This window comes from Brachycentrus maculatus, unplaced genomic scaffold (assembly GCF_059751285.1).
Source record: "Brachycentrus maculatus isolate JH-2025_06_01 unplaced genomic scaffold, ASM5975128v1 h1tg000002l, whole genome shotgun sequence".
Taxonomy (NCBI): domain Eukaryota; kingdom Metazoa; phylum Arthropoda; class Insecta; order Trichoptera; family Brachycentridae; genus Brachycentrus; species Brachycentrus maculatus.
The window spans coordinates 163,799-182,788 of NW_028280757.1; the positions used below are offsets into that span (position 1 = coordinate 163,799).

The window sequence follows — 18,990 nt, forward strand, 5'->3', positions numbered from 1 at the left end:
ACAGATCGTATTGTAAGTAGACACATCTGACAGCATGTATGGTCAGTCGCAGATTATATATTGTAAAGTATAATAAGCATGACCAGAGCTATCTTAAATTGAAATTTTATTTCATGTCCGTGGTAAAAAATGGCTTTGAATTGTATGATGAAAATTGCCTTCAATATAGAAAAAAAATAAGTTTTTCAAAATAAATACAAATGCTTTTTCAACATTCACTCTTGTATTTATTTATTTCACTCTAATTTTATACTATCCAAAATTTGTACCTGAAACGTAAGACCGATCACCTTGCCTCCATATAATTAATGGTCAACATAACATCGCGTCAATTTTATTCAATAATTTGCACCATTAAGTGCAGATCAAAGTAAGAAGAAGAAGAAATCGACTTTACAATATGAAATAACAACAACTGCATTTTTATCGCTCCCAGTTTTACTAGATTAAATAATCGTATTTTAAATTTCAATAAAAATTATATTGTAGATTTGGAAAAATATTTGCTATGAAATATATATTTTTTTAAGGACAAAAAAATAACGCAAACACTTTGAAAAAGCGTATGATGATTTTAAAATTGAGTGTGAGTAAACATTCGACACATAGAAAAACACGTGATTTTTTTTTACATACATATACATATACGAGTAATGTAAATATATATTGGAAAAAAAATGTTTCCAATGCATATGATTATTATATTTTATTTTATGGGGGTTAATATAGTTGACTTTAAATTGGTTGTAAAAAAAATCGTGTGGACAATGGAATGTTTCTCAAAATATGAACCCAAGTCAAAATTACTTAGAAGTATTTTGGGGGTTTTTGAAACAATCTTTTGTGCATTGAAAATGACTTGTATAATAGATATTTTCACAAGTACCTACGTAGAGAGTAATTTACCGTATGGCAACAAGAGTCAGAAATAGGTACTTGAATATAATAGTCTGCCAGGCAGTAATGACTTCCCGTGTACAGTGTAAAGCGAACACTGCCAGAACGGACTATAATTTTATAGGTACACACCTTTCGTAGTATGCAACCGACCGCTATTACATTGCATTTGTTGGGCAACTCTAGCTATTTATTTACAAAGTTCTGTATTTTCTTGTTGAGTGCAGTGTTCTGGAGGTATGTGCATTTGGTATAATAATATTAACTTAATTTCTACGCATAAAGCATTGAAAAATGACAATACCTTTAATTCTAAACATACTAACAAAACTTTGCGTCGCTTTCCACAGGAGTAGGCAGAGAGAATAGCACGTCATACTTATCTGTCTTTGTAAACATTCTTCGTCTCTTCCACATTCATACACCTTCTCAGCCGATTATTTTGACTCCTGACCCGACCGCTTTTAAGTATTCGACATACCTGATCATGAGTGTAAAGTGATTACTTAACCAGCCAATGACAGGTCGTAAGCCTGTAAATAAATACCCAGACTTCCTAATTCAACTTCATCTATGTAAAAATGTCAAAATTTTATACTATCTTATTTAAATTTAATGACATCTGTATTATCATGAAGGTCATTTTTATACTGTTTATTATTACTATGTTTAGTTTATTTTTATTTTTTAAATTCTTTGCTATGGCAAAATACGATGGAAAATGGCTTTATTTTGTATTTTTCGTTTGTTTTTAGGAAATTGAGTAAGAAAAATCACTAATACAAATAGAGTAATCTATGACATTGCAGAAAAAACACAGCCCCTGCTAGAATAGCCTTTCCCAAACTTGGGTTCGTAGACTCCTAGCGGTCTAAGGGTATGTTTAATGGAGTTCAAAAACTCATCTCAATATAACATATTTTGTTGATATTGATAGTCAGATTTAAAAATATATGATGATTGACAAAAAAAAGGGTTAGTGAATATCGTTGGTGATCATGTAAGGTTCTGGCTTACTCCGATCTAGTAACTCAACTACAGAAATAGTTATTTTTTTATTTGAAAAATTATATAATAAATTAGTAAATTGCCCTGAAATTCCCAAGTAATTTGTTTGATTATCCCTGTTACTCAAGCCTTTAGTAACTTAACCTTTTATCAGATTAAGTGAAGCTGTACATACTCAATACGTGTCTCGTTAAAATAAACCCGGTTCAGGGTATTACAAACCTATACAGGTATATCTATGGGTATACACATAAGAATCTTATTATATGTATATACAAGTACCACTTACGGAGTACCTAATAGGGAATTGTTGAGATTGGTTGTTTAATTTTTTTATTAAAATAATAAAATAACTCTCTAATATGCTGTTTTTAAACTACAAAAATATATTTGTTTTTGATCGAAACAAATGACGAGCATATAAAGAGTTTTGTATTTAGAAAACCTCATGAGTCCATCAAGCATAATTTTTAATAGTGTGAAGTGGAAGTGAAGTGAAGTCGAATTGTCTTTTCTGTAATGAAAGGTTTATCGAAAGATGTATCTTATTTTGTAGATTAATTTCATTAATTGATTTGGCAGTCACTTTGTGGATAATATTTATCCATTTTTAATTTAAGTTTTCCTTGGTAAATACCTCTACATATTTCTGAAAATATATTGTGAAACGTGTGTTGATGTATTCCGAATTATTTTCAAACACGGTACAAAAGATTTTAAAGAGTGGTGGTTTTACCAAGTAAAACTTAATAAAAAATTGTAGTTTTTATGATTTTTCTCTGTGGTATCGTATATTTAGTATTAAATGACAAAACGACTTTTAATACTAAAAATGAGTATTTTTATTCCAGCTAAACTATGCGGTGGATGTTATATGTACTAAGTCAGCTATATTTTATAATTTGTACTACGTTCGCTATATATATATATATATATATAAACAGATAAGGTACCACACGCTGTGTGAGGAAAAATATTAAAACATCTTTCTTCGCGTAAAATTTGGTCTATACAATAGGTAACGAACCCAAAGAATCAACAACATCCAGAACTACAATAGATGCAATTTTTCTCTTTATCTCGAATTTAATGAATCACGGAAATAAATCTCATGTTTTAGTTCTCACAAACCATTAATATTAGTATTTTTGCAGTGAAAGTATTTGATTGTAGTTTTTGATTTGACCGCAATTATTGTTATCTTAGACAGTTTGATTGTCAATAATGATTTACAACTAAACCATACGTTACATAAATGTAATTTGTAGTTGCTGTATACATATATGGATGACTAAAATTTAAATTATTGTGAATATAAATAGTGATTTTTTCACTCTAATATTTATTTAATATAACCCTGGACCGGTACCTGAAGTGGAGGGCTTATCACCTTTCCTTCATATGATAACGATCAAGATGCGTTTATATGATGCAGTGCCCTATGCACCATCGGATGTGGATGAGGGTTTGAAGGAGAAAAAGAAAATATAAATACTAATATAACCTTCTTTTATCCTACATCATATAAGTTATTACTTTTATTTGATTTAAACTTAATATTAAATTAATAAAGGCGTATTATCTTACAAAGCAGCCATACTCAACCTGCGGCCCGCCAAGCTTTTTTGTGCGGCCCCCAACACATTTATTATCAGGAACATGATTTACAAAATCTGGGATTCTATAAATATAGAATCGTATATCTTGAGATTTATTTCGACTTTGACGTACAGACATGGAAACCCGAAGAGGATGGTCGTTGTCGTGTCAACATCAGATCTGGTACAAGAATGTTGCTACTGCACACGCTAGATTTATTCCCAAAAAACAAACATTTGACAGACAAATATGCGCGCTATTATTATTCTGTTTTGGTCATATTTTTATAAATCTCAAATGGTTTTCAAAAAAAAACGGGAATGGTTGGTTTCATGATATTTTTTGTCATACCAGTATAGTGTTGCGGCCCGCGTATCTTTACAAATATATGTATGCGGCCCGAAGAAAAAAAAAGTTGAGTATCATTGTTACAAAGGGTTAAGTTAATATAACATATGTAGTTTAAAATATGCGCTATATAAGTACATTTGTACGAGTTGATGGAATAGAATTATAGTGTTGCGGCCCGCGTATCTTTACAAATATACATATGTATGCGGCCCGAAGAAAAAAAAGGTTGAGTATCATTGTTACAAAGGGTTAAGTTAATATAACATATGTAGTTTAAAATATGCGCTGTATAAGTACATATGTACGAGTTGATGGAATAGAATGACCACAATAATAATATAAGATTTACCATATTAAAGATTTATATCTTCAGAATATGGACACTGAAAGCATAGATCGAAACCTATTAAATAATAACGGGTTCCAACATATCAATCAAATATGATTATCGTTTGGAATGTCATCCACTCTTACGGAATAGAAGAAAACAAATAGCCGTTTATTATTTGAAAAAAATTAGAGGCCATTTGCATATATTAAGGCAAGGCATCCACGAGAAGACGGGAACAAGTCCAGTGAGTTTTTGAATTTGGGCCATCAACGGTTTCGTGCTTGCGTTCGTTGATGTCTAGTTTTATATACGAGTATTTGATGATAGAATAATTGTATGAGTATTTAAATGCTCATTTTTCAACCCTTCTTAGTTCGATCTTTGTGAAGGTAATATACAATATGTATTACTATCACAATTTAATGATGCTATAATTCTCATTACGATATTAATAATCACACAGAATAGAATTAGAACAATCAATTTACAATAAGCGTTGCTCTTATATTACACTGTATTACATTGGACATAAAAATAAAAGAAGCATTATGATTCATATTGAAATGTATTCAATCAAATAAGATTATTATTTTATATTTTTTAAATTACTTTATTTTATGAATTTCAGTACTACAGTATATAAAATAAAACTCAAATATTGTTTTAACAAATATTGAGATTTGATATTTTTATATTGCGTATTTTGATGTTACGTTAAACATATGGCACTGCCTTTGTGGTAAATAAAATATTTTAAAATAAAACACGTTTTTAACTGTCATCTGTTATAACTTTTTTTTTATAACTGTCATCATCCCAATACAGATAATGGTTATCCAACAATTGTTTAAAAAAAACTTTAAAAAATTTATGTTCTTATTTATAGTTACACAAGCTAGATATGGATAAGTCTTATTAAATGGAAAAGAATGAAAAAAACTCATAAAAACAAGCGTGCATTCAAATTCATGAGCATTTAAGTACACGCTTGATAACAACGTTTAATATGAATTAAAAGTTTTAATATGCATTTAATGTTGCATCGTTATTTCAAAGCAATCAGTGAATAACTTCAGCAGATTTAAGGCTTTGAACAAACGAACATTAAAATTTTTATTAATGAATTAAATGTGTTAATGCTAGTTTGTTCAAAATTTTTAATCTCTTAAAGACATTCACTGAATGCTTTGAAATGACAACGTTTAATTCATATTAAACATTGTAATTCATATATTTTTTTATAATTATTATGTATTTATTTAATATAGTTCAAAAACCATACAATTTAATACAATTTCTATACATTTCTACTTAATACAATCTTATAATTTAAGTTGCGCTGAGCCTCTCCAAAAAAGGGACAGCTCTTGTACTTGGTTAGATAGGGACTTTTTTTTTAGTGAACGTTGTTATTATTTAGTGTGTATTCAAATGCTCACGCATTTGAATAAACGCTTATTTTTATATTATTTTTTGACATCTCATCAAAGATGAAGAAGAATGTGGAAGTCTGGGCATTTACGGGGCTGACGACCGTCATAGGCTGGTTTAAGTGATCACTTTACACAAGTGTGTAACATTCACCAATTCTACCCATTATTGACAACCACACTACTCAAATTCTTGGAAGTTCTATATAAATGAACAAATTTAGAAACCTTGTTCTTGAATTATTAGAACTTCACTAGAGACATCTATTAGTGATATGTTAAGAAGCTTTTTACTAAGCAGAAACTTTTATATTAGTATGTGAGGTCCGAATCCTGGACTATAATCACACACATGAGAAACGCCAGAATATATCATTTTCATATTTTTATATGCTATTTTCTTTCTTTTCCATTTAAAACCACACCTTGTTATTCCAGGCACGAGAGTTGAAGCCAGGTCTCAGTATTTTAACGGTCGAAAAAACGAAAACAGAAAATCGCCAAATAACGACAACATATGATTATAGTGACCGAGGAACGCAGTCTGCTTCCCCTCTCCCCCCAACCCCTCTGCGGACCCCCTTCCACCCCTGACCAACCCCCGCCGCCACACCTGACGCACACGGGCTGACGTCAGAGCCGGAGTAAAAAAATAGCCTCAAAAAATGACATTTAGAGCCAGCTTTTTATTAATTTATTTATTTTAATTTATTTAATGTAGTTACATTTTTCAGTACAATATAATATATTTTATAAAAATTTATACATATGGCAAACTTTTAGTTTTAGATTCGCTGTGCCTCTCCAAAAAAAAGACTGAGCTCTTGGGCTCGGAGAGGGACTCATGGTTTAATGTTTTATATAATTAATGGTGTAAAAGTCTTTTTTATTTTTTTTTCACGGTTTATATATAATGGACATTTTTATATCTTCTATTTTTTATTTCTTTAAGGAGTTTATTAAAATATTGAATTCCTAAATATTTGAAGTTTTGTTGAAATTGATTAGTATTGCATTTTGGAGTTCAAAAATCATTTAAGAATAATAATTCAAATATTTGTCACCTTTTAGTATTTTTTGTTCAAAATAACTTTAATTATGGTTTTCTATACTATTTCTGCAGAGTTCAGTATGTTGTTGTATGAGCCTCCCCATCCAACAATGCCATACTGTAGTAGTAAGTGTACAATAGTATAATCAACTCTTTTTAGGTTGTCGATGTTCAGTATGTTTCGAATTCTAATAAATAACTAAAAGTTTTCAAAATGAATCATCGGGTACCCGATTGAAGGAGTTTCGATATTGACGATTCTCAGTTTATAATTCACATTTAAAGAAATAAACTTGTTTTTTTTTCTTTTTCCATATACAGTAATAAACAAGCACTAACGCTTTCCCACCATATTTTTCAGAATAATCGAGGTGTTTTCACGAAAATGGTATATGAATTGTCCAATAATTAAATAAAATAAATTCATATCACTTCATTTAATCATTATAATAATTTATAATAAAACAAGGTGATATTAAAATACCTGAAAATTCGATTTAGGTGTGGTGTGGATATTACTTTCTTCTTCTTTTAAATCTTGCCCGCACCAAATGGTGCATATGGCACTGAATAGCATCGATGTATTATTGCAAAGATCGTTTATAACTTGAAGGCAATATGATCAGTCCTGTGCTTCAGGTACAAGTCCAGAGTGATATTATGATTATTATAGGGAAAAATCACTTATTTAACCCTCTGGAAATCAAATTTAGGATCTCCAGCATGGTAGCCAAACTCCCTAACCACTATGCTTTCGGAACAGAAATATTATTAAAAGCCGGACACATTATATTTTTACACTTGTTTAAAAATATATAAATGTATCTGATTTAGTTATTTTTTGGTAAACAAATATCTGTACCATATTTATTTATTTTGATATTGATTTTGAGATTGATTTTGATATATAAATGTATCTCATTTAGTTATTTTTTGGTAAACAAATATCTGTACCATATTTATTTTTTTTGATATTCGAAACTCATTTACATACATTGGAGGGCATATTACTATGAAGTAATATTTTTCAATCAACCAAAAAAATTACTTGTAATAATGGTCAAGGTTTATAATTTCACAGCTGTTATTATTGCTGGGCAGATTGTGCTTGTACATACATCTTGTAACAAAAAAATACATAAATTAAAAAAGGTTTTAGTATAAATTATAATATAATTGCAATTATGTATTCTATATTGACGATACGAATAGATCAGTAGAGTAGTTTTTCCGAAATTGTACAAATATGAAATATTTCAGTTTCAGGTTTTCTGTTAAAATTTTAATAAAGAAATGGCAACAATCAAGAGAAAGAACCAATGAAACTAAATTAATTTTTCATATTTACAGATTTTTATTCCTTATCTTACAAATCATCAAGATTGCAGTAAAATTTAATTATGCATAATAATTGAAAGAGTATTAATTAAATTCGTATTGAAAGTTATTACCTTTTTATGTGCATGTACATGTACATAGAATAATACTGTGAATCAAAGAAAGTAATTAAGGAATGTAACAATTGACGTTTAATTAATTGAGTTAATTGAAATAATAAATCTTTGAGATTGATTACAATATCTGGATAGTAAAAAGTCAAATTATTCATTGACTTTTTTGTAAGTAAAGTTAAAAGATATAAACTTTGTATAACAAGATATAGAACAATGTTTTGAATTAAAAAGTAATATTTATTATTATTTAAACTATAACACTTGGTGAATGGCACGTGGTTAAATATTTTTTTCATTCAAACCCTTATCCGCACCCCAATGGTGCATAGGGCACTGCATCATATAAACGCGGATGTTATCTTGATTGTTACCACATGAAGGAAAGATGATCAGCCCTACCCTTCCGGTACCAGTCCAGGATAATATTAATGAAATATTCGCGTTAAAACTCGCTTAAATTTATTTGACCCCCCTGGGAATCCCACCTGGGACCTCCAGAACGGTAGCCGAGCGTGCTGATCATTACACTACGGAGGCGGACAATAATAAATAAATTACATTATCAAATAAAACTTTTCAAATAATTATAATTTTATTTTATTAATTGATTCCTCACTTTGTGAGTCACAATAGATTGTAAGAAATCGCGGTATTTACCGAGGAAAACTTAAATTAAACATAAATTTTAATTCAGATCATAGGTTGGTGTGAACATTTCGGTCCTGAACATTTCCAGGTTCACAAATACACACACATTTAGGGTTACCACTTTCCCACAACTCCAAATTGGGAAATTCAACAATATAAATAAATGTTCGGCCCGCAATACGTTATTAAGCCTCGCGTTCAACAGTCAATTTATTGTAGATCGCTTTTGATAACATTGAAAGGCTATTGTGTAATTGATAGGTATGATAAAACAATTTTTTTGAAACATCACGCTTTGGAAAGTTATTATTTCATTGGAGATGCTCGGATATTTTATGAAAATAAAGGTTTTTCGTAGATAATATGTTTTTATTCCATATATTTGATACATGGCACCTAACAAGGGCCCAGAGCAGCCGTGTACAGAGCTTTAAGAATAGGTGCCTGCGAAGAATTTTAGGCGTGCAGTGGTTTGACTTTGTGAGTAATGAAGAGATACGGCGTAGGATGCAGCATATCTTGGTCACAACAGTAGTCAAGAAAAGGCGATTCAGTTGGCTAGGCCATGTACTCCACATGCCTCCCGAAAGCCTTAATCAAGCTTGCCTCTTTTACTAGGTATGAGGTTTGCACCGCCCAGGACGACCACTGATGACAATTCGTCGGCAGTTCTTGGGACGCGAACCTGACTTGAAAGGATGCAAGGTAGCTGGCAGCCGACAGAAAAGCCTAGAGACAGTTTGTGGACTCCATATAATCCACATACGGAGCAGATGTGGTTTAAATAAAATAACATCAAAAACAATTGTAACACCGTCTAAATATTATAAGAATTAGGTTTCCATATTATTTTTTGACATCTCAACATAGATGAAGAAGAATATGGAAGTCTGAGCATTTACGGGGCTTACGACCATCTTAGGCTGCGGGTTTCAGTGTTTCTTCTTCAAAAAATAATATGAAAAATAACTCCTGTAATTTGAGATAATCCAGATTTGTGAATAAGTATTTGGACACACTCAAAACGTTGTAAATTAGGTCCAAAAAAATTGTGTGTTTTATCAGGTATTGATTCTCACCTTGCAGCTTTTTCTCGGTCTCCCAGAACTTCTGCAGCTCGGTAAAGTACTTGTCTAGGATGAAGACCTTGGAAAGCCCCAGGGTGGCCATCTCAGCCCCCGGCCTTCGGCGCCCCCTGATACGTTCCCTCCAAAACCGAATACACCGCGATGGCCGCCTAAAGCCCAACGGTAAGTTCACTCGCACCGAACATCTCGAAGCACAATTGCGATACACCAGACATTACAATCTCGACATCTGTTTGTTTACTTTGGCTGGTATATGTATATATCCACAATTCTCTAGTCACAGATCACAACCGAGAACTCGTTAGACGGACGCGTCTACAGCTGACTCGCGCAATGAACAGACTAATTCAAGAATCGGGTTGTGTGTATTGCTTTCCTCCTCTAAAGCTCTTTGCCACGCTTTCCGTCTCTCTCAGCGCACAGATCGTTTGCCTTCTTAGATGATTCGGAACTTTGCGTCCTTTTTAAACTAGTACGTTCAATGGGAAAGCTCAAATTAAATTAATACTATATTAAATTAGATTTTTTTTTAAATGCCTCCACTCGTTTACGAGCGATTTAAATTTTTACTTGGAAATATAAATACCACTATTTATAAAGTGGGATTTGCCAAGTAAAACTTGTATTAAAAAATGGAAGAATATTACCACAAAGTGACTGCATTTAAAACTACTATTACTGACCCTTATCCGCACCCAATGGTGCGTAGGGCACTGCATTCAATTGAGGTAATGAAGGTATTCAATTTGACTAATGAGTTTGATTGAACAGGTTATTTGGAAAATGGCAGGTTCTTTTTATTTATGAAAATGAAATAAAACATTATTGCAAGGCTTTGTAGGCAACATTTTGTGGCTTTTGTGATTTTTGTCGAATGTTTAAAGAAAGATAATTTTAAAACTACTTTTAAAACTAATCTTATATACATAAAGGTTTTCCATCTCGTATGTCTAGCCTATGTATAACTCCATTTTAATCTACAACTACCACTGTTATTTCGGTAAAATGAATTTGAGCTATTTCTTCGCCGGGGTGCCCGTACCAGATACGGGCAAATCTTCAAAGCCCCTTTTTTTATGCCTGTATGTGGTACGGTCAAATTGGCAAAAGGTTAAAAAAATGACATCATAAACCTACTGAAGAAAATAATTCCTATAATTTGAAAGTGAATTTGTACTGTCGAATTATGGGAGATTTTGAAAGCTGTCCCATCGCCTTCCCAGATCTAATACAGAGGCATCTAGGCTTCCTGACAAACCTTGTGTTGCAAAGCCATTTTTTTGTTTGGTCATGAACTAAGTACGTAAATTATAGAAAATGTCAAATTATATGAAATAATTGCTTGTATGTGTATAAAAAAAACGTGTTTAAAAAATACGAGTACATATTTACGTGTTTTAGTCCATTCCTCAAAGGACAGAGTATATTCATACCTGGCCACTACCTGGCCACTGTAGTCTACCTGTAGTCACTACTCATGAAGTGGCGCCTCCCCCCCAACTTCCCCGGACCAACACGCTTCGCTTCAAGTCCAAGTCGCATACCACATCACCAAAAGGTGAAATGTCTCTTGCACCAACAAAAAATAGAGACAGTACAAATGATTCGATTGTTTACTCTAAAGCAAATTTTACTTGCGTTACTTTAAGATGTTGTATTCCCGAAGGCCCACGAAGCTTATCCTGAAGACGATGAAAAACGCGAATAGTTTTCGGGTATTTTAAAAAAGTTTAAATCATTTCAGTTTGGTTATAGCGAGTGCAAAGGCATTTTGGATAAGTTGAGTGAATTTGTTTGCAGGAACATTGTTCTTTTTACAGGTTTTTCCCGCTATGCATTTGTTTAGATTCTCAGACTTTCAAAACAGTGGACTTTTGGATTCGCGACGGTGAAAAACTTTTGTTTTCATCTCTATCTCTCGATCCTCTCTTTCCATCCCTCCCATGATGCAATTCTCTTTCTTGCCAGTGCACTTTTAGTTTAGAAAAAGCGACAGGTAGTTTGTACAATAATGTAAAACAGAGCCGCCGCATAAAGACGAATCGCTCAAATTGAAGTAACCGAAAAATTTCTTTTAACCTTTATTTCGTGTAACGAATGGACAAATATACCTTCTTCTTTTAACAATGGACTCATAACTTAGGCTATATTTATCAATTTCTGAATGTTGAGCTTTATCGTCTCAAAAGCTATATTTTATCGTATTTCACAGAGGTGCTAGATATATACATATTGTAAATGCGTATAATATAACAAGAGTGTGTCCGAAACATTAAGTCCTATTTAAAAAAAATACATTTTTTTATACCTTTAAGTAGCTTGAAATTTCAAGTATTTAACTAAGCATACTACAATGCTTTGGTGTAATAATTTCCATTTGAGTTAACTTAAAAATATGAAGCAAAAAAAACTTATTTTAAGTTAATTTATTATATTCTCCAATAAATATTATTCCATGTTAATTCGTGGTTAATAAATAGTGTGGTTGCCAATCACGTGTACAATGGTGAATGTTACACTTGTATAAAGTGATCACCTCAGTCAGCTTTTGACTGATAGTAAGCCCTGTAAATACCAAAATGTTCATCTTGATGTTCATCTATCTTTAAATTTCTAAAAAAGATAATCTTCTTATTCAGAATAGTATAGATTAGTTATATAGGACCGGTCGGTTCAAAATTTGCTGCAAACGACGTTTCAGCAAAAATACCACAAAAATACGATTTCTCAATTTATATACCGAAATACATATATATTTTTATTGATATCTTTACATATACGAGGAAAAATATGGAAGCTGTGCATTTATAGGGTAAACGATGTGTCATAGGTATGGAATGTATGTCGAGATGTAATTTTTTTTTTAAATAAAAAAAAAGATTATTTGTGTATTTATTATTTACACAAATATTCCAATTTCATACTATTTCTGTGAGTGTAAGCGGCTCATTATTAGGAAAAGGTATCAAATTGTGGTAGAGTGGATTCGAACCGAGAAACTCTGACTCGAGAGTCTGCGACACTGACCACGGAACCACAACCCGACACTTTATTGAAAATAATTTAAATTAACTCTTAAGTGGAAAACCCAGATTAGTATTTGAACACATTAAAAATGTGGATAATTTTTTTAGATCCACGCGTAATAAAGTAACGTAATGAATAATATAATTGTCCGCCTCCGTAGTGTAATGGTCAGCACGCTCGGCTACCGTTCTGGAGGTCCCGGGTTCGATTCCCAAGAGGGGTAAAATAAATAAAAGTGATTTTTACTCTGTCATATTTATTCAATATTACACTGGACTGGTACCTGAAGCGGAGGGCTGATCACCTTTCCTTCATGTGTAAACGATCAAGATAACACTGCGTTTATATGACGCAGTGCCCTATGCACCATTGGGGTGCGGATAAGGGTTTTATTATTATTATTATAATGAATAGGAGCTTTATCTTGGTATGGTAGTTATAATACCATGGAAAAAGTACCCAAGTCGTAAATAAAGGGATATCAAATAAACCATCTCCAGAATTGAAACGTATTATGTAAATACATACACAATAATATATGCGTTCAGAGATGTTGTGTACATAAAAAGAGGTTTGAGCTACGTTTTTATGTGACGTGCTAAGATATGTTGTCTATTTCAATAAAAAAAGGCATTCAAACAGCCGAACAAGCTAGAGGGAAGGTGACGAGACAACAGGTTTTTATTTTCTTTACCATTCTCCCCTTTAGGCGGGATAATCGATGGCCCGCGACTTAATTTTTATTCAAACTCAGGTAATATTTAACGTAATTGAATTTTTTGCTAAGAACACTGTTTTTGTATTGAAAAAATAAGATTTTCTTCGAAATAATATGGTTTTGGAAACAAAAGAGTTATTGACAGGTAAGGAATTTTAAAAAAATGTGAGAAAAATATTTTATCTAAATATATAAAAAAAAAACAAATCCAATATTTATATATGCATATGCTTTTTTTAATTGTGCACGGAGTACACGTGTGGCTCCTCGCGTCGCCGCGAGGAGCCTTCAAACCCTTTAGGTTTTACCTAAAAAGCCTTCTTCGCCTCTTCCACGTTCATGCATCTCCTCATACATACAAGCCGATTGTTACGACTCCTAACCTGTCCACTTTCAAGTATTTGGCATACCTGATTGTGCCATGTTTTTCTCGGTCTTCCTCTGTTTCTTTTTCCAATAACATTCGCCTCATAAATTTGTTTTACCGTTCTTTCCTCACTTATTCGTTCTAAATGTCCAAACCATCTCAACACACCTTCCTTAATTTTATCGATAATGCTTATCTCAGCTTTGCATTCCTTCCTTATTTCACTATTCGCACATCTATCATACATCGTTTTGTCGCACATTCTTCTGAGAGATCGCATTTCGACCTCATTGCATTGATTTGTTTTGCTTAAAATATCGTTTTTGTATTGAAAAAAATAGTTTTTCTTAGAAATAAAGATATGGTTTTGAAATGAAAAGAGCTACTGAAAGGTATGATTTTTTTTCTTAAGCCTTAAAAAAAATCTTTCAATATACATTATAAAAAATCTGGTCGCATACTGAGTTGCAAATTTGAGAGTACACCTTAAAATAACTTATACGTGATACATTTATATAACTTGTTAAATGTTACATTATTTTCACATTTTATTTGCTGATTAAAAATATTATAATATATTAGGAAAGATGTGTTGAAATTTAAAAAAGTCGTAATTTAAAAAGTACCACGATACTTATGTTAACTTACACTTTAAAAACAAAAATATACATCATATAAACTCGTATATTTACATCTTCTTACAGTAAACAAAATATTTATATTAAAATTCTTTCAGACTCTTTTCATTCTTCTAACTTTCAGGCATCTCATCTTATACTTTATACAATTTTGCGACTCTGTTGGTACCATACCACTATTTATTTAAAATGAAATAAAAGATAACTGGCAAGTAGCAATCGGCAGTTCAGTGAGCCGGTGAGCCAGTGAGCCAGGAGAGTTCGCCTCTCGCGTCCACCATTTGCGTTCACGAGAACTCCTGCCGCGTTGTGTCAAGTCATCGCGCCGGTCATGTCCGTCGGAACACGTCTCCAAATAATAATCATAAGCAGAATTGTTATTATATCTCACATGAGATGGAATAGTGCGCAGTCAGATTGGGTCGGCCGTTATAATGAGTATTCGGAGAGGCCGGTTCTTCAACGACTCATTGTGCTGGAAACAACAATGGACCTGCTGCTTCTATCGATGATAAATAAGAGGGAATCAATTATAAATATACAAATTATCTGACTCGGAAAGTTCGGTCCGTTTTACAACGGACGACTCTGGCTGTTTTAAACCCTCAAATCAGACGGACATTTTTTCAGTAAGCCTGTTAATCAAGTTCAATTCGCACAAGTTTGTCGTTCTCATACTTGTTTTATCAATTTTTTTATTATTATTTTTTTTATTATTAGATTAAAACCATTATTTTTAGCTTTTCCACTTTTTTATTTGACCAGCGACCGGGTTTCGTCGTTACCGACATCATCAGACTGGTGATGTCGGTAACGACGAAACCCGGTCGCTGGTCAAATAAAAAAGTGGAAAAGCTAAAAATATTGGTTTTAATCTAATAATAAATTAAAAATGCAATTCCATCACGAAGTGTCAGTGGATAATATAAATCTATTGTTTTATCACTTCACTCCTTGAAATGTCGACTTCTGTGGTAAATAAGAAGCTTCCCTTCTCCATCTTAGTCCTCATTACTGAGGGTTGTAACCCTCGTTGAAGCAACGACTCTTCTCCAGTTATCCCTTGACTGCACTGCACGTAGCGCTCCAACCAAGTTAAGGCAGTGTGGACCGATCAAGTAAAGGCAGCAGCCTGCCTTAACTTGATCGGTCCACCCTGTGGGGATCTTCCTCTCCCTCTCTTTCCCTCCAGGCTACCGATCACAACCAGTCGTTCCAGGTAATCCTCATTGCCACGCGCAATGTGTCCAAAGAACTGAAGAATCCGTCGTGTACAGACATTGGCCAGAATCAAGGCATACGAATAAGAAGCATTTGCGGGAAAATCTGCAGTTGAGTTTTGATTTAATCGATCGGAATTATGTTTTGATTCAATCAATTGGAAGAAGGATGCAGCCGGGGCGGATTAAATGCTTATGGAAGTTAATGGTGATCATTCCCCATAGGTAAATCATGCGAATAATAGTTAAGATGCTTTAAAGTTGGTGATATTAACGTTGACAACAAAGATCACCTTGCTCTTGCAAAAGTTTGAAGGCGAGAAATTGGAGGATTTACTTGATTTTTGTCGGTATAAAATTTAATAATTACTCTCGATTAAAGGAAGAAAAGTGTATTGAGATAATTTGGGAATGTGAATCGAATAAGTGAAAAATGAACGGTAAAACAAATGTATTAGGCGAATGTGGTTGGTAATAGAAGCAGAGGAAAACTTAGCAAAATCACGTATTTCAATAACTTGAAAGTTTTCAGGTAAGGAGTTGGAATGATCGGCGGGTATGTATGAGAAGATTCATGAATGTGGGAGAGGCAAAGGCTTTTTGCAAAAACAGATGTGTGTTCTATTTTCTCTGCCTGTCCCTAAGTGATGTGATGGTTAGTTTAAACTTTTGTGAAACATTTTTTAAGGATTTTATCGTATTATATTATTTTTTTAAGGATTTTATCAATGATATCGATTGCGTTTAAGCAGAGAATTTTACGGAATGATCCAGAGATATATTCAAAAATAAAGATTCGCATACCATTTTAAAGGTTTTGAGATAGTAATAAGATGGTCATCTAGATGTAAGCAAATAAAAATTTATTATCAAATCAAGAGTCATTCAAAATCAGTTAAAATTTAAAATGTATATCCAAATGTGTATTTAAATTCATTTATATTATTTTTTGACATCTCATCAAAGATGAAGAAGAATATGGAAGTCTGGGCATTTACGGGGCTGACGACCGTCATAGGCTGGTTTAAGTGATCACTTTACACACGTGTAACATTCACCAATTCTACCCATTATTGACAACCACACTACTCAAATTCTTGGAAGTTCTATATATATGAACCAATTTAGAAACCTTGTTCATGAATCACTAGAACTTCACTAGAGACATCTATTGGTGAGATGTAAAGAAGCTTTTTTAATAAGCAGAAACTCTTATATTAGTATGTGAGATCCGAATCCTGGATTATAATCACACACATGAGAAACACCAGAAAATACCATTTTCATTTTTATTATTAAGCTTATAATTAGATAATAGATGTCTCTAGTGAAGTTCTAGTGATTCAAGAACAAGGTTTCTAAATTGGTTCATATATATAGAACTTCCAAGAACTTGAGTAGTGTGGTTGTCAATAATGGGTAGAATTGGTGAATGTTACACGTGTGTAAAGTGATCACTTAAACCAGCCTATGACGGTCGTAAGCCCCGTAAATGCCCAGACTTCCATATTCTTCTTCATCTTTGATGAGATGTCAAAAAATAATATGAAAATAACTCCTGTAATTGGAGATAATCCAGATTTTGTGAACAAGTATTTGGACACACTCAAAATGTTGTAAATAAATTCATTTATAAAAAAAGTCAGTACAATTATATGAATGTCCAATGTAGATAATTCAGCAAACAGTTCTTAAAGTCAGTTAAAATTTATTATGTAAATCCAAATGTGTATTTAAATTAATTTATAAAAAAGTCAGTACAATCATATGAATGTACAATGTACATAATTCATCAAACAGTTCTCATAACAATGTACTCATGATAATGTGTTCTATTCAATAGACCGAGAATACAGTTTTCGATTATTGGTCGAGATATAGCGCTGCAGGCACAAGTTTAGAAGTATAACAATTACCGACTCTCTATACATATAATGGGAGGGTAACCGGCCCCTTCAAAAGCCTACCTACAAAAAATGACTCATTCACCCGATATATCAAAATAGGTTATTCACACTGAAGCGATTAGTTATTGGTTGAATTCGGATAACACGTACACTAAATATATGTAAAGAAATAATATTTTAAGAGTATTTATTTATTTTTTGTAATCTGATGATGTCGGTTGCGAAGAAACCCGGTCGCTGGTCAAATAAAATTAATATGTAAAAAACTACATAGTTCTTATTTTATTCTATAATAAGTGTTCTGTCAATAAAACAGAGTGCGACAGAGAAAAACCAACATGGCGAAGAAACGTTAGTTTGTCAGTCATGAAGTAGAGTTTTTAAATGTTACTACACAAAATGAACTATGAATGATTACGAAAGTGTTATATTGCCATACTACAAATTTAACAGTTCTTTTAATGTACAAGATATTACATATTCATCGTCATTTATGTTAAGATGTTAATATGGAATACTCCACATTTGCGAACAAAGATTTAAACACACTAAAAATATTGTGAAAATACAAAAAGACTTTTTATATTAGAGATGAATGTAACGCTGAACAAGTGATAGTTGAAAATATTTAAAAAGTTCTTTAGGGTGGTATGGAAATTTGGAGCGAATGGATAACGAGAGAGTGACTAAGAAAGTATATTGGGCAAACGTGAACGGGAAAACAAAACGAGAATGGTCAAAAAAGACTTGCCATCACCAGATCAATCAGAACCTAAAATCTGGTGGTGTCAAAAGTCTACATAATCTGAGGGTATGTTGGACTAGATGTATGGACGTGAAGGAAACTAGGTATAGAAGTCAGGACAGAAGAGTGTGGCGTTTCATCTTCTCTGCCTACCCCTGCAGTAAATGGCGTGAATCGTATTGATTTATTAGGACTTATTTCAGCTAAAGCAAGATCATTGGTGGCACCTTATTCAGTGAATCTCTGTTTGTGATTGTAAAGCATCTCAAAGATGTACCTGCTAGAGCAGTGGTCGGCAAACTTACAAACCAAACATGGACATTACAACGATAAAAAAATTGAGACCCAAATCTATTTGCAATTCTATATAGTAATATATAAATCCCTTACCGCACCCCAATGGTGCATAGGGCACTGCTTCATATAAACGCAGTGTTATCTCGATCGATTACACATGAAGGAAAGGTGTAGGTACCAGTCCAGTGTAATATTGAATAAATATTAGAGTAAA

At 32.6% G+C, this 18,990-nt stretch overlaps 1 protein-coding gene across 4 annotated transcripts in view; it reads right to left on the bottom strand.

The window, feature by feature from the left end:
• The window catches only part of LOC148314035 (unconventional myosin-Va-like), a 192,246-nt gene that overhangs the window by 57,078 nt on the left and 116,178 nt on the right, over positions 1–18,990 (bottom strand). For 2 of the 4 annotated variants that reach the window (XM_088256195.1, XM_088278408.1), the window contains exon 1: positions 9,849–10,183. The exons of the other annotated variants lie outside the window; for them this stretch is intronic. In XM_088256195.1, the coding sequence (XP_088112321.1) occupies positions 9,849–9,939 (91 nt within the window). In that variant the 5' untranslated portion in view covers positions 9,940–10,183. Of the gene's footprint in view, positions 1–9,848; positions 10,184–18,990 lie in introns of those variants that run through there. 4 annotated transcript variants of the gene reach the window in all.